We start from the raw sequence: 22,845 nt of genomic DNA, 5'->3' as shown, positions 1-22,845 counted from the left end.
CCCATCTAGTCCCATCACATCACCTCACACACAGGGAGGTGACCTGTCAGAGGTCTCAGAGAAAAGGAATGACGGAGCCATGTGCACAACTCGCAACTCCTAGCATGATGCTTTTCCTCCTCTGTCATGTCTGCCCTTGCCCAGATCAAACTGTTCCTGTTCTTCGAACATCCTGCCAATAACGGTAACAACGCGACATGGACTGAATACCCTGGCGCACAGAGAGGTAACTACAAGTCCACGTGTGAGGAAGGGCCAAAGAAGAAAAGAACTCTCTGTGGACAGTCCCACTTGACAAATGCTGTTTCTTGGGGAGAGTGTGCAGGGGGACCACGAGAAGCTCAGGTGAGCCTAGCACTGGGACAGAGACAGAATAAACACAACAGTCACTGGAGACTGAGCTGTTAACTGGAAAACAAAAAAATCCACCTGCTCACATGCACCTGAAAGGCGCAATGCAGAAGAGGCTGGCCTCCGTACAGTGTTCACGTGGGGTGAGCTCACCTTTGTTCCCTGGCAACAATGGGGTCATCATGACTGACGTTCCCCTCATCCCCCAAAAAACCCATTTCCCATGGACTTAAAACCCTGGGCCCAACCCAGATGAAGGATGGCAAAGCGGTTCGGATCTGAACACGGCACTTCATACTGCTTCTCTCTTCTACCTCCCGTGTCCCAGGAACGACCTATAAACAGTTGTGTACCATTCACCCGCATACCCACAATGGGAGGAGAGAGAGACAAGATCCCTGGTGCACTGTCCAGTGTGAAGGAATTTCTTTCTAATACCCTTACAGCCAAGTGCTACTCATCTCACATCTCATGCTTCGTGCCTCCCTCATCAACAAGAAAGGAGTATTTCTGACTCTACTTATTTCAGCAAGAGTTGCAGTCAAGTATTACTTTTTTCTAACTAGAATTTAGTTGCCACTTTTCTGTTCTCTTTTCTACCTTTTGCAGTTAGTAGACGCTTCAGGTTCAGGGACAGAATGAGAAACTACTTGGCCAAATTAAATACACTCCCACTTCAAATGCTCAGAGCAAGCAAGGCTGAGAAGAGGGAAGCTCTGTATTTGCAGGTGGGGTCAAGCAAGAACTCTAGCGTCATCGTCCCTCCAGCAGCCACCGAGAGAGATGGGACATAAATGTCCCCGAGGCAAACCAATACAATCAGGACAAAGTTGACAGGTACAGTTCCCCATACATAATGATGACCACTGTTTTGTGTGTGTGCTCAGTCATGTCTGACTCTGCGACCCCATGGGCTGTAGCCTGCCAGGTTCCTCTGTCCATGGAATTCTCTTGGCAAGAAAAATGGAGCAGGTTACCATTTTCTATTCCAACCACTGTTTTATTTCTTTTAAAACAAAAGGCTCTTTAGGGATGTATTTACAATAGGGAGAACCATCTCCTAAATGATCCTTGCATGTGATACAGCAGAGCAAGAAAGGCCCAGCTCCCCTCTGCACAGCAGCTGGAAGGAGCCTCTCTGGGCCATTTAGTCCTTGACCCTCTGATGGCTGGTGAGAACGAGGCAGTGAGGTGGCACGACAGAAGAGGCTGGACTTTAGAGTCAGAAATCTTGAGAACCTGCCATTGAGCCCTGACTAATTAGCTGGGTGACCACAAATGAGTTACTCAACCCCTCAGCTATGTAAAGGGGATAATGACGCCTGCACGGCCTAAATCACAGGGTTGTAGTAAGGACAACATAGCTACTAAAATACTGTACGTGAACATTTTATAAACTGTAAAAGGACTCTACAAATGTGGGCTATCATTAAGTCTTTTACAATTTCCATCCACAGGACAAAGGTCACGTTTCAGAAGGCACTCAGCAATCCAGACTGTCCTGTGAGGTCCATTTCACCTTCTGAGATGGAGCCAGGAACGGTCTCTGAAACCCACACTGATGCCATCCTGGGATTGAGACCAAAAATATTACGTTGAGCAGACTTGGGAAAAGGCTTTTCTACACCAGTGCAGTATATTCCCTGCCCCATCCAAGGACTGCTGACGACCTAGCGACCAGTAAGAAGGGCGAACACCCACAAGCTCCCCCAGGGAGATCAGAGTTTCTATTCTAAAACTGAACTCAACCTGTTCCAGTTGAAACTGCTTATCCACAGTATACCCTCCACTCAGGCCGTGCTCTACTAGCTGGGAGCCGGTGAGGGGTAGGAGCTCTGCCTAACAAGGGGGAAGGAGCCTGGGTCCTTGCGAAATTAGGAAGGAGCCCTGGGGTTTAAGTTTCAGTTTTACAAGATGAAAAAGCTCTGGAGATCTGTTATATCACAACATGAATATTCTTAACACCACGCAACTGTATATGTACAAATAGTTAAAGTATTTAAAAAAAGAGGAGGAACCACTGTCCCGGCGGGCAGGGCTGAGGATGAAGAATGTGAACTCTGTTAACATTTCAGACAAGGTGTTTAACCTGTCTCCTCAGATACAAGAATGGGAATGGACATACTACCACCCCGTGTACTGGCAGTGGGGGTGATGAGTAACAGTGGCCCTGGGACTTCCTAGGATGACAGCACAGAACTCTGAACATTCCAACTTCTTTTACTTGAAAAAGTCTTATGATTCAAACTAAACATTACCTGGCTTAAGTATGCATGATAAAAACTAACACACAATTGAGCATGCACCATGTGCTGGGCATTTTTCCCCCTCTTTGCTCTTACTCTTCATGACAATCCCATGAGGTCAGTCACATTGTTATCTCCCACTGTCAGATGAAGAAACTGAGGCAGAGGTTAGGTAACTGACCCAAGGTCACCATGTGAGTAAGCTGTGCAGTCACGAGTTGAACCTAGAGCTCATGGTGCTGGGGTGCAGGTTAGAGGAATCCCAAACAGCCTGCAGCCCCACCTTGTACCCATCTGCTCTCCACGCACCACTAGACCATATGCCCCAGGGGCATTCTGGCTCATTCACTGCCCCCAGGGCCAGCAGTACTTGACAGACGGGACTTGACGCATCTGTTCCACCAATGAGCTACTAATTCTATGGCTTTTTGTTTGTTTGTTTTTGGAGGAGGTAGTGGCACTGACTCGATGGGCACGGGTTTGAGTAGACTCCCGGAGTTTGTGATGGACAGGGAGGCCTGGCGTGCTGCGGTTCATGGGGTCGCAAAGAGTCAGACACGACTGAGCGACTGAACTGAATTGAACTGAGTGGCAGCAACCTATAACCCGATTCACACTCAAAATAGACTCTAAACACAAAATCTTCAGTACTCACTTCCGCTTTCCCTATGCAGGCAGGCCCTCGTGGGCATCACGTCCCACCTGCCCTTTACTCCCAAAGGCAGGTCTGCCAATCAACCCACTGGCTGCGGAGAACCCAAAACCATTACACAAGGCTCCTCCTGCCTTCGCTCTGTTGAAAACAGTACCCTCCACCCAGCTGGCATGCCTTCCACCTCAAAGTCATCCTTCACTCTCTCCTCCTGCTGCACCAGCCCCGACTGGGTAAAGTCCCCTGCTGCCCACATTGCACCTACATGCAGCCACCCCACCGCCTCAGTCCCTCCACTCATCTGCTCAGATTCACCCGCTTTGGGGCCTCTCACCGATTTATTCTGCATGCTGCCACTGCCCTGACCCCTAATCCACACCACTCCCCGGCTGACAAAGCTGTGGTGCCCACCACTGCCCATCAGATATCACGACTTCCTCAACAGGAGATTCGATGTCCTTCCAGATCTGGCTCAGTCTCAACGCCAGTCACCTGCCTTACAGGTACACAATTCGAGCTACTCCAGACTCAAGTTTTCAGACTACAAAATGTGGTTTTCACCTCCTCACTTGCTCATTCTTGCCTATCTGCCCGATGAGCTTCTACTTTTTGTTTGAGGCAGACCTCCAATATCCTCTTTTCTATACCTATCTGTGATTTCCCGCCCCCCCCCACCCCGCTCTCCAAGTTGTTTTGGCCCTTTCCCGTCTATAAGCTCTTGACCCACCTCTAGTCCAGAGCTACCTCCTGCGAATCGCCACATCAGACCTGTCCCTAGATGGGCCACATTGTTCATCTCCACCTCAGAGCCTACCATGATGCCAGGGCAGGCCCTTTGGGAAAGTTGCTGAATTAAATACAATCATCAGGTTACAGTGGAACTTGCTGATAACACTGGCATGAGAGGAAACAGCTCACATACCACTGGCCAAGAACTATTAAAGTACTCTGTGTGCATTTTCTCATTAATTCTTACAATAAGCTGAAGAAATACGTACTATTTTGGTGGTGGTGCTCAGTTGTGTCCTTTCTGCAACCCCACTGTAGCCCGCCAAGCTCCTCTGTCCATGGAATTTTCCAGGCAAGAATACTGGAGTGGGATGCCATTTCATCTACAAATGAGGAAATGGAGGCCTAGACAGATTGAGTGATTTGCCCTAAATTCCACAGTTGTTAGCAGCAATGCCAGGAAGGCAGTCCTCTGAGGTCTGGACACTATGCTTGCTTTAGAGACTTTTGAAACAGAGTATAGTTATGTTTACAGCTTCCCTGGTGGCTCAGTTGGTAAAGAATCTGCCTGCAGTGTGGGAGACCTGGGTTCAATCCCCAGATTGGGAAGATCCCCTGAAGAAAGAAATGGCAACCCACTCCAGTATTCTTGCCTGGAGAATTCCATGAACAAGAGGAGTCTGGTGGGCTATAGTCCATGGGGTCGCAAAGAGTAGGACTGGATTTAGTGACTAAACCACATAGTCATGTTTGGGGGAACATGATCTAACCCTCAAGAGAACTGAATCCACTGAAGAATGAGCCAGATGGAACAAGATCTAAGTTTTAACCAGTAATTTTTCTAGCATTTTCATACAGTAAATGTTCTATGAAGAAAAATGGTCTCCTAGTAGGACCTGAAACTATGGCCTTTTTAACTGGGAACATTTTATAAGGAAACATTCTGTTATTTATATTGGTATTTCCTTCAGTATGCCTAAAGAACTTTGGCCACTAAAAGGAAAGATTCTTCCTTTCCTTATCCCTTGTATCAGAAAAAATGAAACCTACAGGAACACAGGCCTACCTACCTGAGGCTTCTTAATGCATCTGTGAGGTGGAGGTGGGAGAGAGGCAAGCGTGTCTTTGGAAGGAACCTGTGTCCACTTTCTCGTGAAATTAGGATGGGAGGGGAAAGGAGAGGATCCTAAATGATCCCTCCTAGCTTGCTGTGGAGGAAGACCAGGCCCTTTTCCAGCTGCTTCTCCCGGGCCTCAGGATCCTCCAGTTTCTGATTTTTCCGGAACTCACGGCGGATGGAGGCAAGGTAGAAGTCTCGATCAGTGTAGCGAAGCTGCCGGCCTTGGCGAAGCAGAGCCCGGTAGAGACTCAGCACCGCCTCTCGGCTCCATGAGGCCATGGGGGACTGACAGGGGCTGGGCGTCAAGCTATACACAGGAGGGAAAAAAGAGAAGCCTAGAATCAGAATTAATGATAGAAGGGGACTACATTGCTGTTCAGTCGCTCAGTTGTGTCCGACTCTTTGTGACCCTTTGGGCTGTAGCCTGCCAGGCTCCTCAGTCCATCATGGGATTCTCCAAGCAAGAAAACTGCAGTGGGTTGCCATTTCCTTCTCCAAGGGGATCTTCCCCACCCAGGGATCGAACCCACATTTCCTGCATTGGCAGGTGGATTCTTTACCACTGAGCCACCAGGTAAGCCCAGAAGGGCCTATGAAAGTGAAATGTGAAAGTGTTAGTTGCTCAGTCGTGTCTGTTTCTGCAGTAAGAATACTGGCATGGGTAGCCATTCCCTTCTCCAGGGGATCTTCTTGACCCAGGGATTGAACCCAGGTCTCCCGTGTTGCAGGCAGATTCTTCACCATCTGAGTCACCAGTAATTCTGTAGTTCTTAATCCAGGTCTCAGAGACCCCCTCAAGGTCACACTGTGACTTAGTGGCAGGGCCAGGACTAGATCCCAGCCTACAGACTCCTCCTGGAAAACTACCAGTTACGCTGAAAGGTCAGGGACTGGAAGCTGGACTACCTGGGCTTGAATCTGGGCTCTGCCACTTACCTGCCATATCATTTTGGGCAAAGTACATAACCGCTCTGGGCATCAGTTTCCTCTCTTGTAAAATAGAGATAACGCTATCTACATTTATATACTGCTATGTAGTTTTAGGCTAATAGTATTTACCCCACAGGGTTATTTTGAAACTTGCCTGAGACATCCCACGTAAAGTGAAAGAAAGTTAAAAGTATTAGTTGCTCAGTCATGTCCATCTCTTTGTGACCCCATGGACTGTAGCCTGCCAGGCTCCTCTGTCCATGGCATTCTCTAGGCAACTGGAGTGGGTTGCCATTTCTTCCTCCAGGGGATCTTCCCGACCCAGGGGTTGAACCCCGGTCTCCTGCAGTGCAGGCAGATTCTTTACCATCTGAATCACCAGGGAAGAAGCGTAATATAACTTCACCACAAGGGGCCTCAGTCATACTTGAATCCTAGCACCAACACTTAGAAAGCTGATTACCCTGGGCAAGTTTCTTGACCTCGGTGGGCTTACCTTAGTTCCTCATTTGTAAAATGAGGATTAAAACTGTATTTTCCATATGGTTAGTATGAGGATTAAACGTGGTTAGAATAGCACTCAAAAAAAAAAAAAAAGAATAGCACTCAGCATATGCCAAGCCATCTATTGGGGCAGCTATGATTAATGCTACCTCCCCTTGTGTGTTTGTAAGTGCTCAATAAGTATCAGATTTAGTTACACATAAACCACCATCATCTACCTTCAGTAACAATAAACCCTTACAGAACCACGGAGTGTTACCATTTGTAAAGTGCTTTGTCATCCATTATCACATTTAAACTGAGGAATTTATGAAGTGGACAGGGTTCATAACAACAATGGTTAATGTTTATTGAGTGTTTACTCGCCAAGTACTGGCCAAGCAGGTCCCACGTTACATCTCATTCCATCAACAATTCTAGTGTCACCAGTATCCCCATTTTAAGTGGAGGAAACTGATGCTCCCAGAGAGAAGGAACTCACCCACAGGTAGGGCTGTAAAGGGGGATGCACTTCCGACCCCACTCTGCCTGCCTGTGGAATGAAAACTACCGTTTGCTGGGATCGTACCACGCATACAGCACTTCTACGTGCTGTACAAACTTTCCCAGTTCAGCGCCTGGCACATACCGAGGGCTCAAAAAATAAACGAAGGACGCTCACAACGTCCCTGTGTGGAAAAAATGATCACTCCTCTTTCTGAAATAAAAAAATGAGACTGAACGGGAGAGGTAGCTGACTGGTAAAAAGGTCTGGACTTTGGGCCCAAAGTCAGCTACCGTCAGCTTCCGGCCTTGCTGCGCGAGCGTGAGCAAGCCACCGTCCCCGTCCCTTTACCCTCAACTGCAGAAGAGCGCCCCTCGGCGCCAAGGGTCTCCCTGAGCGGGACAGATGAATCCAGAAATTAACAGAAAAGTGTTTTACGAAGTAGGAGGCGACTGCCATGCAAGAGTTGTTACAAGGTCGACCGGCGAATGGGCGGCTGGGGCCTGGAGGGTCCCCAGGTCCTCCCCCTACCTGGGGGGATCGCACCGAACCGGGGTGGAGAGACCCTGAGGCTGGGGCAGGTCGGCTCTGGGGCCCCGGGAGAGCTCCGGAGGTTGGGGCGGGGCCCCGGAGCGGCCTCCAGGGAAAACCCAGGGCAGGCTGGGGCGAGACCCCCGGTGGTCAGGCGATAGTGTGGGCCCCGGCCGGGCTGGGGACTTAGACAGCAACCCTGAGAGAAGGCGTGGCGAACCCCCAACCCCGGCCTTCACTCCTCCCCCCACTCACCTGAGGACCTCGCGCACTTCCTCTACTCGAGATTCGCCTCTCGCCCGGTACCTCTCCTGGGGTCACCCACCAACATGGCCCCTTTACTTCCGGGCCACGACCTTGCGCCCGGAGCTGAGAGGAGGAACCGAAGGGATCCGGGAGGCCGACGGTGGCAGGAGGACTTCCGGTCTCCCCAGCCTAGGCCTCTCGGGGTGGGGCCAGGAGCCACGTTGGGCCCCGCCCCCTCTCGGGGCCCCGCCCCACAGTCCTGAGTCCCGCCTCTGTACGTGACGTCACCTAAGGATGGGCCTGGCCAGGCCATTTGGACCCCGCCCAGAGGGCCCCAGAGGGCCGCGGACAAGTGATCCGGTGGGAGAGAGGGGGAAAGCGGGGATCAGCCGTTGTGCGGGGTGGTCCCCCAACCTGCTTTCAGCTCTGTAACCTGTCAGGCCTCAACACTGCTGATCTCCGGCTGGAGCCGTGGAGGGTCCCTGGGGAGGTTTAGCACTAACAATGTTCCCTATCGTGGCTTTTAAAGCTCTTCCAGATTGCTCTCATTTTATCCTTCCATGCTGTTACCGCTCGACTGTCAAAGACCTACTGTTCAAGGTCCTCCTCAAACCTCCCCTCTAGAAGTCTTATCCAGCTCATTCCGTGCCCCTCATCCAACACACCTAGGTGTCTCTTTTGGGTCCCATAGAACTGTTTGCACATCCCAGTTAGGGCTTCACTCCTTCAAGGAAATGTGTTGTTTGGGTTTTTTTTTTTTTTTTTGACTAATCTGGGTCTTAGTTGGGGCTCTCAGGATCTTTGTTGTGGCATGCGAACTGTTAGTTGTGACTTGTGAGATCTAATTCCCTAACCAAGAATGGAATCTGGGCCCCCTGCATTAGGAGTGCAGAATCTTAGCCACTGGACCACCAGGCAAGTCCAGAAACATGTTTATTGGAGCCTGTTATTTACTAGGCACTGTTTTTTAATTTCGTCATTACTTTTTGTCTGTCATCAGATTTGAGGGCAGGAGCCATATCCCTATGGAATCTGTCTGTCAGCCATCTAGCAGGAAGGGGTGGGCACCCACAGAGCGGTTGCCCACCCATCCAATTATTCTTGCACAAATCTTTGTTTGGGGTCTCTAACGTCAATCCTAAAGAAAATCAACCCTGAATATTCATTGGAAGGACGGATGCTGAAGCTGAAGCTCCAGTACTTTGCCCACCTCATTCGAAGAGCTGACTCACTGGAAAAGACCCTGATGCTGGGAAAGATTGAGGTCAGGAGGAGAAGAGGCAACAGAGGATGAGATGGTTGGATGGCATCACTGACTCAATGGACAGGAGTGTGAGTAAACTCCAGGAGATAGTGAAGGACAGGGAAGCCTGGTGTACTGCAGCCCATGGAGTCGCAAAGAGTCAGACAGACTGAGTGAATAAACAACAACAATGTGCCATGCACTGCCACAGGAATGGCAGATGAGATGAGATCAAGTCCTCATCTTTCCATGGGGGCAGATGTAAAAGGAAGTGATAAGAATTGGGAGGAAAAATAATGCAGGAGGATGGAGAGAAAGGAGCTGCTTTTATACCTGGAATGTTGCTGGAAAGCCTGTCTGATAAGAGGACCTGAGTAGGACCTGCAGGAAGGGCATTCCAGGTATTGGCCCTCAGGTGGGCCCTTAGTCTATCCTAGGAGCAGGCAGGGAGGAGGCCAGGGCCTGGGGGAATAGAGTGAGCAAGAGGTGGAGAAGAGGCAAGACAGGAGGTCCTTATCAGGAGCGGGGGAGAGGAGACCATCTGAGACAGAAGCCAACAGAGGATTTGGAGTAAAGTGGTGATGGGATCTGACATCCATTAGTTTGTCTGTGGTTAAAAAAAAAAAAATTGTACTTAGAATTAGCCAACTGGACTTAGTTTAGATGATACAATTTGTTGGCACCACCCAAAGCATTACAGGGCCAGTCAAACCTATATGACTTCTTCTCTCCATCAGACCCCATCAGGGTGTTGGCCTGGCTAGGTGATGTCATAAAAGCATCTTCCCAGCCTGTCTGATACCTGTGTTGATGACCTTGACCTCCACAAAGAACATGAGTGTGTTGCTGTCTTCTATCTCTTTCACGGCAGATCCAGTGGCCTGGGGAACGTGGTGCTGGCATAGTGGTCAAGCTTGGTTCTCCTGGGGGTGCACTTCTGAGAATATTTAGGCTGCCGTTGGAGCCATGGTGTCTTGGTCCTCTGGAAGGTGGGTGACATGTGGGTCTTCTCGTGTGTGTGTGTGTCTTTGGATGCATTTCAGCACTGCCTTCCTGACCTTCAAATTCTATTTTGACGTCAGCTCTGGGAGGGCAGGGGCTTTCTTCTTCACTTTTGGCGTCATCTTTGCAAAAGGGGTCCCTGACTTCCATTTTCACAGGATCAGCCTGACTAGAGACTAATGGAAGGCTAAAGGGCTAAAGCAGGGTGACTGGTCAAGAGGCTGCTGCAAAGCCCCAGGGGAGAGAGAACAGGGGCTCAGACCAGGGGGCAGCAGTGGCGGGGGGAGTGGCCGGATCCAGGAGGTATTCGGAGGTAGGGCCACAGTTCGCTGATGGGGGAGTGAGACAGAGGGTCAACCACGGCTTTGGGGTCCTGACTGAGTAATGCCCTGGTCCTTCCCCTGCTCCAGCCTATTCAAGAGCATCGTCCAGGCTTTCTGTGTTTCTAAAAGAAGGCAGTTTTCTGGGGTCTAGAGTCTCCACTCAGGTAAAAGAAGATCTCCCATGACAGAGGGAGCCCCATCAATACTGGGGAGACCGTGGACCCCTGGAACATCTAGGAAAGGGAGGGACCCAGATAGGGGCCTTAAGGAGGCTAAGATTTAGGCGTAATAATGTGTGTGGCATCTAGGATCTTAGGCATCATTCCTCGAGGGCTGGATTGGTGTGGGAAAAACACTGAAATGGCAGCAGATCCTACATGTGCCTTTATGAAGCACCTGTTGTGTGCCAGGACACCTGGCTCGATACCTTACAAATGTTGTGTCTAATCCCAACGTCCATGCTGACTCAGCATGACTGTCCTGGTGATGATAAGCAAAGCAGAGAAATGTTCAGGCATTTCCCTAAGACACTGAGCCAAATGGCTGGAGGCTCACTGTGGAGTCCAGGTCTGTTTGACTCCAAAATGTGTATTCTTCCAACTCTTCAAGGCTGCCCTACTTTGCTCTTTAAGGAAATAATTTTGTGACCCACATAAGTCTAATTGGTGACAATCCCAGCTGGAAGACCAAGGGAACTTTTATGTCTCCCCTGACCCTCCTGTGCTAGAGAACATTATTTTGAGGAGGGAAAGAGGAAGCCCCCTTAGGCATCTGCCCTTCAGATCAGCTCCCCCAGACTCTTCTTGCTCTTCAGATCAAAGAGATAGTGAAGGATAGGGAATCCTGGCATGCTACAGTCTTTGGGGTCACAGAGAGCTGGATGTATCTTAGCGACTGAACAACAAGACAGAAAGCTCAACCTAGCCCACCAACCCTCCCCAGCCTACCCAGGGAGACTCAGGGTGTAGTGAAAATGTAGATGCTCTTATTACCCGGGATGCTAGAGACGTTGGCTATAACCGGATCAATGAGGACTCCATGATACAAGCGGCCAGGGACCTGGAAATCATTCTCTGAGAGCCATCTCTATCCTCATGGGGTTTGCTATCTTCAGATGTCATCGATTCTATATTTACCAGACTAGAACCTGATATCCCTGGACAGGTGTTTCCCCCACTCTCCTGTGAAGTCTTTGCTGCCCACATTGTGCCAGGTGGTGTTGAAATGGGCAAAGGGACTGTAAACTTGTTCACTGACTACCTCTCTTTGGCAGGCAACAGGAAGGGGCTGAGGGCAGATGTGTGGGCTCAGAGCCCAGATCCCAGCTCCCCACTTTCCACTTGTGCACCTCGGGGAGTTTCCGGACTTAGGAGAAAGACAGGGAGACTGAGTATAGTGACCAGGCCAGAGCAATTGCTTGGGGAATGGTAGGTGGTTTCCCTCTACATCCTTCATCCCCATGGATTGACTACTATAGCCTGCCAGGGCTGTGCACTGGTGTACCCATTTAAAAAAAAATTATTTTAAGTTTAATCCATGTTGTCATATCAGTTTATTCCATTTTACTGCTGGATAATATTCCATTCTATGAATATACCACAATTTAAAAAATATTTCTTTGTTTGACTGCCTTGGGTCTTAGTTGCGTCGTATGGGGTCTTTCATCACTCGGGGTGATGTGACTCGAGTTGCCCTGCAGCAGGTAAGATCTTAGTTCCTCAACCAAGGATGGAACCTGTGCCTCTTGTGTTGGAAGGCAGATTCTTAACCGCTGGATCACAAGGGAATTCTCTCAGTGTACCCATTTTACAGATGAGGCACCATTCAGGCTGACTATAACTTCCACAACTACAACTTCACGACTTAGCGATTAAACAAAAATGTAGCTTCCACCGCCTCAAGGGGCAAACTGGGAGTCCCCGTACTGGGCTGGACCAAGACGTGTTCTTGTTTCACATCAAGCTTTGTAAGATACAGACAAATATAAAAGACAGCTTTCCAGTTCAGCTTAAATGTTTAGAAGACCTGGAAGCACTGGACTAAGGGTTTGAGCTCTCCCCTCACCCTGATCCCCGCTGCTCTCTGTCATCTTCTCCATGGGTGTTCATTCATCGACATGACCCATTGGACTCTGGTATCCTGCCGAGTCTGCCAAAGCCTCGCAAGGCTTTCTCATCCGAGATGGAAGGAAAGGGGCTCGGAAAGAAAGCATGATTGCCCCCCGGAGTCAGGATGGGTACCCTCTCTGTCATATCTTCCCAGCTGTAATCACAAAGCACCAAATCTTAAAATATAGAACAAGAAAACCAAAACAGCACAGCTGTGCTCAAGTCCAAGGTAAATAACCTCCACAGCTCAGGAAAGGAACTGAAGCCGAAGTTCTTGGTACAGCCTGGGAGCCTTGGGGGTGCTGGGACCTGCAGGGCTCCAACACCCGCCCACTGGGAGTCCCAGGAGAAAATCCAGGCATGGTGGGGCAGCTAGAGTTGAAGAGATGGGAGCTAAGATTATTCCAGTCAAGGGCAAAGTATTACAGGAAGCAGGTGGGTGTGGAGGGCTGAGGGTCATTGGGCTGAGAGTCAGGGTGAAATGAATCAATGGCAGCTGTCACAGATGTTAGACCTGAGAGTTTATTCAGCTTAACTTTCCCCCTCCACTGACACCCCCCCAACTGTACAGCCACTCAGAGACAGAAAAGACTGGCCAAATTGTACTTGTTAAAAATTTTATGTCTGTGGTGAATTCATTTTGTTATAAGGAGTGAGGGAGGGATTGTAATTAATCTTTTTTTTTTAAACAACTGTCTGATATTTATGAAACAATCCTTCTTTCTCTCAATGCCACTTTTATCATTTATCAAATTCCTGTGCATATTTGTGGACCCCATCTCCAAATCTTCAGGACGTAGTGACAACTTCACATTTGCCGACTTCTGGGTCAGGGTACTGCCTCCCAATGTCTACCACTATTATTACTACCACACGTTAGAGGCCAGGGAGACCAGTCACTCAAAGAAGGGTGACTTACTATGTGCCCGGGTCAGTACAATTCTTCGAGGATTGAGTGAGTCTGGCCAGGCCCCGGGGCAGACCACTGGAGACCCAAAAGTGAGGCCCAGCCCCTCTGCGTAAACAGGAGAGATGCTCCAGAAGTATATCCTCTGTTCATGTTTCTCTCGGAGCTCCAGCACCTCCGGCACCAGCTCTGGAAACTTCACTTCTTCTGTAAAAGCGGAGAGAAGGTTCTCTTCCTCCCACCCCCCACCTCCTACCCCGCTGTGCTTTCAGCACGCTGACATGCCCCCAGCATCGCCTTCATCATGTTGTGTTACTTCCTGAGATTGGTTTTCCTTTATCATTTCCCACAACTCTAATTTTTACACATTTGCTTTTCCATTCTGTGGCCTGTATTTGTATCATCTGGCTCACATCCTGGGTGGTGTCCAGCGAGAAGGAAGAGGAAGGAAAGAGGGGAGCAAGCGAGGCGGGTGCTGGCTCTCCCAGTAGGGGGCAGCACTGCGCCACGAGAAGGCTGGTAGAGCCCTGGTCCTTAATCCGGCTGGAAGCGGTTCCCAGCCTTTCAGCAATTCTACCCTTAACGTCCCGAAATCCTAGGCTCCCCACCTCCGATCTCATAGACTGGAATGTGGGACGAAACCCTCCCCAAATACTGTTCGGATTACGGGAGCGATCATATACCCAAAGGGCCTGGTGTGGACACAGCAGAAGCCTGGGGGCCAGGTGGCTGCTGTCGTGGATCAGAGTCTAGGCTGAGGGCTTCAGGAGTTGCAACTCGAGGGTTCGGTACTTGCGGCGCCCGGGCTTCGTTCCTCCAGGCATGTGGGATCTTCATGGACCTGGGACTGAACCGGTGTCCCTTGCAAGGCAGTTTCTTAACCACAGGACCACCAGGGAAGCCCCAACGTATCTTTAACAAAAGGGAATTTACTGGCACACATAATTGAGAAATCCTGGCTGTGGGTTGTTTGGGTTTTTTTGTTTTTCTTCTTAATTTGGCTGTACCAGGTCTTAGTTGCAGCGTGTGGGATCTACTTCCCTTACCAGGGATCAACCCGGGGACGCCTGGATTGGGTGTGCAGTCTCAGCCAATGGACCACCAGGGAAGTCCCTGGCTATGGGTTTTAGCAGAGGCTCCATATAGCAGCCAGTGCTATAAGCTATACGCTCCACACACACCCCTGTATTATTTCTGGTAGTGGGTGAAAAAGAGGTTCTTTTTTATTCTTCTTAAAGAAAAGAATTTTTTTTTTTTTTTTTTTTTTTGGCTGCTCCGTGCCGTTTGCAGGATCTTAGTTCTCTGACCAGGAATTGAGCCCAGGCCCTCTGCAGTGAAAGCAGGGAGTCCTAACCACTGGACTGCCAGGGAATTCCCAAGAACTCTTTTTGTTAATATTTATTTATTTGATCTCACCAGGTCCTAGTCGTGGCATGCAGAATCTTCGATCTTCATTTCGGCGTGTGTAATCTTTAGTTGTGGCATGTGGATTCTCGGTTGGGGCACATGGGATTTAGTTGTGGCATGTGGTTCTTTGGCCAGGGATTGAACCTGGACCTCCTGTGTTGGGAGTATGGAGTCTCAGCCACTGGACCATTAGGGAAGTACTCCCAAGAACTTCTTTTCTCGGAGCTTCCAGCAATTTATTCTGTATCACTAAGCCTGAATTGGGCTACTTGTCCATCCCTGAAGCTATTGCCCTGACCAGGCCATGGATGTATGCATTGGCTTAGCCATGCAGGGCCACCTCGGAAGCTGGGTGTACCCACTAGGAGATGCTGAGAAGAGCAGATGCAGATGTCCACTGCGGGTAGCACTGACTACTGGGTGCCCAGCTCTGTGCCCACTGCTTCACAGGCCTTGTTTATTACCCATACCCAGTCAATGCTTTGAGGTTGGGGTTGTCATCCCCACTTTACAAATGCTGAGATGAACCATCTAGGGCCATGTGATATGCAAGTTGGAATCTGGAATTTGGACCCTGGGTGGTTGAATCATAACCCTGGTATACAGTAGGTGATCAGTAATGGTAGCTACTGTTAGGGAATTTTCAAGGATGACTGTCAGATTTCCAACTGTTGTGATTGGGAAGATGACGCATCATCAACAGGATGGAACGTACTGGGAGAAGAGCCTTCGGGGAAACTGGGTTCCATTTGGCTCCTCCGTATTTGAGGCAACTGTGACACTCAACCCCAGTGGGACCCATGAACAGGGTGCTCAGGAGAGAGGACTCCCTGGAGAGATTTATCTGATCCCACCTTTATTTTTAGGTTAATTGATTATTTGTGGCTGCGCTGGGTCTTGTGCACGGGCCCTCTAGCTGCAGAGAGTAGGGGCTGCTCTCCGTTGCAGTGCCCAGGCCCCTCAGGTTGGTGGCTTCTCTTGATGGCCTGGGCTCCAGATGCACGGGCTTCAGCAGTTGCAACACTTGAGCTCAGTAGTTGTGGCACATGTACTTGGTTGCCCCGCTGCAAGTGAAATCTTCTCGGGCCAGAGATCAAACCTGTATCCCCTGCATTGGCAGGTGGATTCTTATTCACTGTTTCCACCAGGAAAATCCCTCGATCCCACCTTGATAAGAATCATGAACTGTAAGCAGAGCTGTGGGCCCAGGACTAAGCCCCAGAGAGACCCCTTATTGAAGGGCTGTATGGGGTAAATTGTTAGTCACTCAGTCGCGTCCAACTCTTTGTGACCCCATGCACTGTAGCCCACCGGGCTCCTCTGTCCATGGGATTCTCCAGGCAAGAATACTTGAGTGGACTGCCATTCCCTTCTCCAGGGGGTCTTCCTGACCCAGGCATTGAACCTTGGTCTCCTGCATTGCAGGCAGATTCTTTACCATCTGAGCCACCAGGGAAGCCCTATGGGGTAAAAGGGGCCCAGAAAGGCAACCAAGAAGGAATGACAAGGAGGAGGAAGAGAAATGCACAGAGGCTAAGGGAAGGAGTGTTGAGAAGGGATGCATGGTCCATGTGTCAAGTGTACCACATGAGGAAATGCAGGAGAAGACATGGTCATAATAGCAATGACTTGCACTTACTAAGCTCTCATAATGCTCCAGGCTCAGTCCCAAGCTCTGAGCACCCTCACACTCACTGCAGGAGTGCGTTCTATGAAGATCCTCATCTCACAGATGATCCAGGAGAGCAGGTTGACCAAGGGCTGATGAAAGGCTTGATGGAGGCAGCTGAGATTGTACCAGTGGTGACATCTTTGCCCCCAGTTTGGGAGAGCATCTCCCCTCCTTTTCAGTCAATGTAGAATGGACTTTGGTTGATCTAAGCCAATCAGTATATGTCAAACCCTGTCCACTCTCATTGATCAAGGCATGATCACATGACCTCATCCAAGTCAGTGAGATCCAGACCCAGGACTTTTAGGAGCGCTATTTCTTCTGTGCTGAGTACACAAGATGAGATGGTGTGAGCCCTGGAGCTGCTACAGCCATCTTACAGGAATGAGGGGTAAAACCGTCTGAGAATGAGGACACCAGTTGGGATGTGGAGCTGGGCTGAGCCACAGAGAGAGCTGGATGACAATGTGACACTGAACTCTGCCTGAAGCTGCATCTGAAGCCTTTACCATCACTGACCTTTATTGCCAGCAAACCAGTAAACTCCTTCTCTGCTTTTCTAATTTGGGTTGGATTTTCTATCATTCATTGAAAGCAAACTGTATCAGTTATGTAGGGCCACAATTAGGCTGCATAACAAATCACCCCCGTAGCTTAGTGGCTAAAGCAATTCAGCTCATGAGACTGGATTGATGGTTTGGACTTGACTAGGAAGTCCTCTGGCCTTGACCAGTGGGATGATGGAGACAGCCAGGCCATATGTTGAGGCCCCAGCGGTAACGATTATGTCCCTGTTGATGTTTTGTCTCTGGAACCTTTCAGGAGTCTAGGATAGGTGCTTCAGTGATGGTCTGTGTTACTGATGGAGGGTTGGGCTTTTCTTGCAAATACTGCAGGAACAGGTTGCAGGCTATAAGAGGGTATATGAGAGGCCAGATTGTTTTTTCCCTTAATTTGGGTTTGTGTGATACTTCCTTGGGATCATAGTCAGGCAATGGTTTTTTTTCAGCAGCAGACCTCATGGGTGGAATGGGTCCTTCTCAGAGCCTCTTTTCAGTGGGTCTGTGAGGTTGAGGGAGTCCTGTCTATGTGACTGCTGACGGGCTGGCAGGCTCATTCTTTTGTGTGTTATCCCTTCCTTTGTCAAAACAATGCAGGTCAGGTCTGAGCAGGTGGACATGTCTCTATAGCAGCTGTCCACCCACTGCAGATCAGAAAAACTGTTCAGCTGAACCCAGCCTGAATTGTAGAACTGGGAGCAACTAGATTGTTGTTTTGTCTACTATATTTCAGGGTGATTTGTGTTGCAGCAATAAATAGCAACCGCATTTTTAAAAAAAGACTATTAGAAGACTATATTAATTTGAGGGGCTTCCCTTGTGGCTCAATGGTAAAGAATCTCCCTGCCAATGCAGGAGACACAGGTCCAATCCCTGGTCCCACTGCTGAGCCTGTGCTATACAGGCCAGGATACATTCAACAAGGCATGGAAGGGCAGTTTGCCTAACTCCAGAAACTGAGATCCTCAGTGCTATACTGAGCCCACTACCGCAACTACTGAAGCCTGAATGCCCTAGAGCCTGAGCACTGCAACAAGAGAAGCCACTGAAACGAGAAGCCCTTGCACTGCATCTAGAGAGTAGCCCCCACTCGCCACAACTAGAAAAAAGCCTGTGCAGCAACGAAGATCCAGCAAAACCAAATAAATAGTTTTTTAAAATACTGTATTAATTTGAAAGAGTTAGTTTCCTATTACAACTGAGTCACTGGGAATTCACTGGAACAGCAGGTGAAGAGTCAAGGATGCTGGTCCTGGGCAAGGCCTTTCACTCCTTTGAGCTTTAACCAGAGATCTGTTTCAACCCAAAACATCTGTGGGTGTTGCATGATTTGGGGCACATGGGTGGAGACTCCCAACGGGCTCTAGGATGATGGGCCTTTGGGATTTGGGGGTTTTATCTGCACACAGCCAAATCCCCCACTTGCAAAGCAAACTGGGAGGATTTTAACAATGGGTCTTGACTGCGGTCATCACGTTTGCTCTGGTCTCTTCCAACCTAATGGAGCTTACCAGGTTGCCAAGCTTTTTTCTTTATCTCATTTTATCCACTGCATGCAGTAAAGCTTTCTATGGGCTATTTTGATAGAGAGGAGACTGAGTGTGGAAGAAAATATATGTCCCCCCTCCAAGGTCATGGAGCCCATCAATGCCCCCAAACCTACCTGGATGGCCAGTGGAGGGGGGAGTGTTTTACTTGATGCTCACAGACAGTGACACCAGTTCCCGCACGATGCCAATTTCTGGATTCTGGGGACTCTTTTCTGGGGACTCTGTGCCAGCCTCACCTCACCGTCCTGAGGTCATGCTTCCCTGCGTTCTTCACTGACTGTGGTCCCTCTGAGAACAGGGACTGTCCTCTCTCTCGGTGACCCATGACCCAGCACTGGGCCTGGCTGTCAGAAGCCTGGATGATGTCTGAACAATGGCACTGGCATCACCCCCATCCTCTCCACCTCTTCCCCCATCCTCCTCCTCCTCCCCGAGTGGACTCAGAGATGGAGTGAAGTTTGGCAGTTAAGATCTCAGTTTCTGGAGTTAGGCAAACTGCCCTTCCCTGCCTTGTTGAATGTATCCAAGCCTCACTTTCCACATCAATAAAATGGGAGTGACAGGGAGGGAACTCTCTTAGCCCAGAGTTTGGCACAAAATAGGCATTTCATTAAAAATGTTTGTGAATGATTACAATGGTGATAATTCACTATCAGACACAATTTAAAGGCTGTAAATTTGACCTTAAGTGGTGGGTGGGTCACCATTGCTGTCTTCCAGATAGATGAAGCATCTACATCTCTCCCACTCCTGCTCAACTCTGCACCTGCGGGCACCTTCCTGGGCTTTGGGGTGTGGCTCAGAGTCCAGGAGTCAGTTATGGGCTTGGCACTTCCCAGGTGCTCAGGAGACATGAGCCTCTGCTCTGGTCAACCAATACCACTGTCAATCCTCTTTCCTGTCCCCAGCCTCAGTTTATCCATCTAAGACAAAGGCTGCACAGTCACCCCATGAGGGACCGAGGCAGAGTTCATCTTTGAGACTCTCGTTAGAAAATATCCAGAGGCTCCCCTTCCAGGACAATGCCACGATCCAAAAGACCTGGAATAAGCCTCCAGGAAGCCCCCACGTTCCACGGCCTGGGCACCATCACAGTACAAATCCAGGTTAGCGCCATAGGAGAGATGACCAACCCTGGAGGCTGCCATCCCCACCTGCCCTGGAGGGTTGGTATCCCTAATTCAGGTCTGACCCCACACACACTAAGTGTGTGACCTTAGGACCCCGACAGGTGCACAGTAGTGGAATAATCACTCCCCTCTCACTGGAGGCACCAGGGTCTTCATCTAGAGCCTCAAAGGGGTCCCTGCCTACCTCAGGAGGGTGTGGCCAGGCCCGGACCCACTTCCTCCTTCTGTGAAGGACCACCCGTCATAGCCCCCTTTCCAGGCCCGTTTCCACTGGCGGGAGGTCAGAGGCTCCTTTGGTCGGGGTGAGGGGTGGGGGTAACTGCATCCCTAAATGAAGATGCTGGGGATGCCCCCCCACTGCCTGTCGAGTCCTCAGGCAGGCTCACCGCCCCCCACCGACCCAGCAAGCCCAGAGTCACCCACTCACACCCCTTCCTGCGCCAGCACATCCCCAGAGCGGCCACTCAAGTACAACCTTTAGACTTTGTAGCTGTTTTTATTATTAATATTATCTTCTCCTTTAAGCATCCCTTTAAGGGTGAAATGAAATCCAACCATTTACAGAGAAAATGATTTCAGAATGTACATATTGATTTTCCCTTACAAAAAAAATAATACTATTATTATTATCGGTGTCCTTAAATTACACATTTCCCAGGGCCCCACCTGCTGCTGGGGCAAGTCCTAGTTCCCCACCCTGTCACCTTTGTCCCCAAAGCTCTCCCACGCCTGCCTGTGGGAACCACCACACCCTAAGGAAACCCTCTAGGGTGGGCTGGGCCTCCATGAATCTGGAGACCACAGGGCCGGGGCTTCCCACGGAAGGAAGGTGGCTACTCGACAGGGCCAGCGCGTGCTGGCGTCCCATTTCACAGTTTGGTTTGCCTTCATAGAGGGGAGTGGCCCAGGGCTCCCCTGTCCCCGAAGTTCCCAGTGTATGATGTGACTCTGAGTGAAACTGCGACCCCATGCCTCGGTCCCCTGACCCTGCGGACGGCTGTGCTAGCTCTCCATGGCCAGGCCTCCACTGGGGGGTGACCATGAGCACGCCTGGCCCTCTTTGTCCGAGAGGGAAGGTGGGGTCTGGCACGTCCGAGCTCCTTCCCTCTTTCTACCTTTGCCCCTGAGCTGATGAACTGGAAGCCAGGGACCCCTGCCAGCCTGGAGGGGGGACCTCCCCACAGGTGTGGGGGGTGTGGGGTGAGGAGGCTGTCAAGGTGGGAGGCCCTGGGCTGGGGCTCAGGCACGCATCCCCAGAGATGCCTCCCCCAGGAGGTGGGCAGAGGTGGCTGGGGGCAGGACCTGGCCTGGGGTGACCTGGAGCCACAGGGACACCCTGACCTCTTGAGCTACTTCTCAGCCCCAAGAGGGGTCAGGGGGTGGAGGGGCGCTGCTCTAACTCCGAGGGAGGGGTTGGTTCCCTTGGGACACCCCCTCAACTGGAGGGACAGTGGGGGCCCCCCAGCCTGCTTCATGCCCACCTGCCTGAGGCTGTTCTGTGGCCAGCTCCCCACACCACACCGGTTCCCCAGGAAACCCCCCAATAAGACACGCTGAGAACGTCTCGGCCGGAGGTGTGGAGGGACGAGGCCGGGAGGTCGTGGGCTCACAGCGGTACAGTCCTCAGGTTGAGAGCATTCTCATTCCTTGGACTGAAAGACAGACAGACAGACGGACCCCCACATCCCTTTTAGCCTGGCTTTCTGGCTCCCCGGGTTGCCCTTCTGCCTCAGTCATTTTGGGGAGTTGCAGGAGGTGTGGCCACAGGCTCCAGGTCCCAGCAAGGGGAGGCCTGGGCCCTGCTCCCACGTCCCACACACAGCCATGTATGTACAGGGACACACGGACACAGACACGACCAAGTACACACCAAGCATGCACCCATGCCATAAATACACACGCACGCAGACAGGTACCGTTCACAGGCAGGCTCCGCGTCCCAGCATCACTGGTTAAACACCCGAGGGGGCCGTTGGGAGGGGGCGCCTCTTCCCTGCCCACCACTGCATGCTCTCAGTGACCCAGCCCTGGGCCGCCGGTGAGGCGGGCAAGGATGGGCTGATCCAGGAGCTGTGAGCATGCCAGGAGGGTCCCACCACTGTGACAGTCACTTCTGCCCTCTCCCCTCCTCCCTCAGGGTCAGAGACGCCCCTTGTCCCCGTAAGTATCCTCTCCACCTTCATTTTTTTCCCTCCTTCCTTTAATAGGTGAAAGGGGCAGCCCAGCCGAAAACTACTTTTCCCGCTTCCCTTGCAGCTCTGGTGGCCAAGTGACTGAGTCCTGCAAGATGCCATCAGAAGTGACTGTGCCATCTCTGGCTCATGCTCTTAACAGAAAGGGTTTGCACTTTCTCTGTTTCCCTCGGACATGGATGCACACGTCATGGTGGGAGCTGGAGCAACCACTCTATCCAGAGTTGGAAGATGTGAGGCAGGAGAGCAGAGCTGCCCTCCAGACCACCACCCTCCAGAGAGGTAAGTTAGAAACGAGCTTCTGTCTGCCGAAACCACTGTATTTTGGGATCTCTTAATTACAGCAGCTTAGAATCTACTCTAACATATGCAGCCCCCTCCCCCGAGGCAACTAAGGAATGAGATGACAAACAACTGGCCTTAATGTCCCTCATGGGCCCAGAGCAGCCTCGTGGCCCCTTCCTGGCCCCAAGCCAGCCCCCAGAGGGGCACAAGGGTGACTCTACCTGAGGCAGTGGAGAGTGGGGCTGCAGGCTCTAGTGGGAAGGAGTGACAGGGGAGGAGGCTCCCCACCCCCCCACATCTCACCTACTAGGCTAGCTGATGGTCCCATCCCAGCCTGAGAACTGGACTCTTGGAACTTGCAAGGACTGGGTGGGCAGCCCACAAGACAGCGATATAAAAGTAAGAAGAAATGTCAAGGCCAGCTTGGGAACCTAAAAGACTTCCCAGGCTTCCCCACGCACGTGTCATCTCCAGAGGGGCTGAGGGGCACAGGGCCATCTGCGCTGTGTGTCCTGCGAGACGAGGGTGGAGGTCCCCGCTCCCTCTGGCCCAGCACTCCTGAGGACACTACAGAGCACCCACTGGAGCTTCTTCCCAGCTGCCGTTTTCATTCCCTCCCACCTTGGTGTCCCTGCTTCGTCCAGGGCCCGAATGCGACTATTTACAGAGCCCT

At 50.8% G+C, this 22,845-nt stretch overlaps 1 protein-coding gene across 1 annotated transcript; it reads right to left on the bottom strand.

The window, feature by feature from the left end:
• Positions 1-1,302: 1,302 nt before the first annotated feature.
• Positions 1,303-7,947, bottom strand: LOC136174278 (mitochondrial ribosome and complex I assembly factor AltMIEF1). The gene is made up of 3 exons (XM_065944318.1): positions 7,803-7,947; positions 5,049-5,405; positions 1,303-1,920 (listed from the first exon to the last, which is right to left on the bottom strand). The coding sequence occupies exon 2, from the start codon at positions 5,375-5,377 to the stop codon at positions 5,165-5,167; it is 213 nt and encodes a 70-aa protein (XP_065800390.1). The 5' UTR covers positions 5,378-5,405; positions 7,803-7,947; the 3' UTR covers positions 1,303-1,920; positions 5,049-5,164.
• Between the last annotated feature and the right edge of the window lie 14,898 nt (positions 7,948-22,845).

The sequence above is a fragment of the Muntiacus reevesi genome, chromosome 1 (assembly GCF_963930625.1).
Source record: "Muntiacus reevesi chromosome 1, mMunRee1.1, whole genome shotgun sequence".
NCBI lineage: Eukaryota > Metazoa > Chordata > Mammalia > Artiodactyla > Cervidae > Muntiacus > Muntiacus reevesi.
Note: the sequence above shows the minus strand (reverse complement) of the source record. Positions and strands in the feature narration are given on the sequence as shown.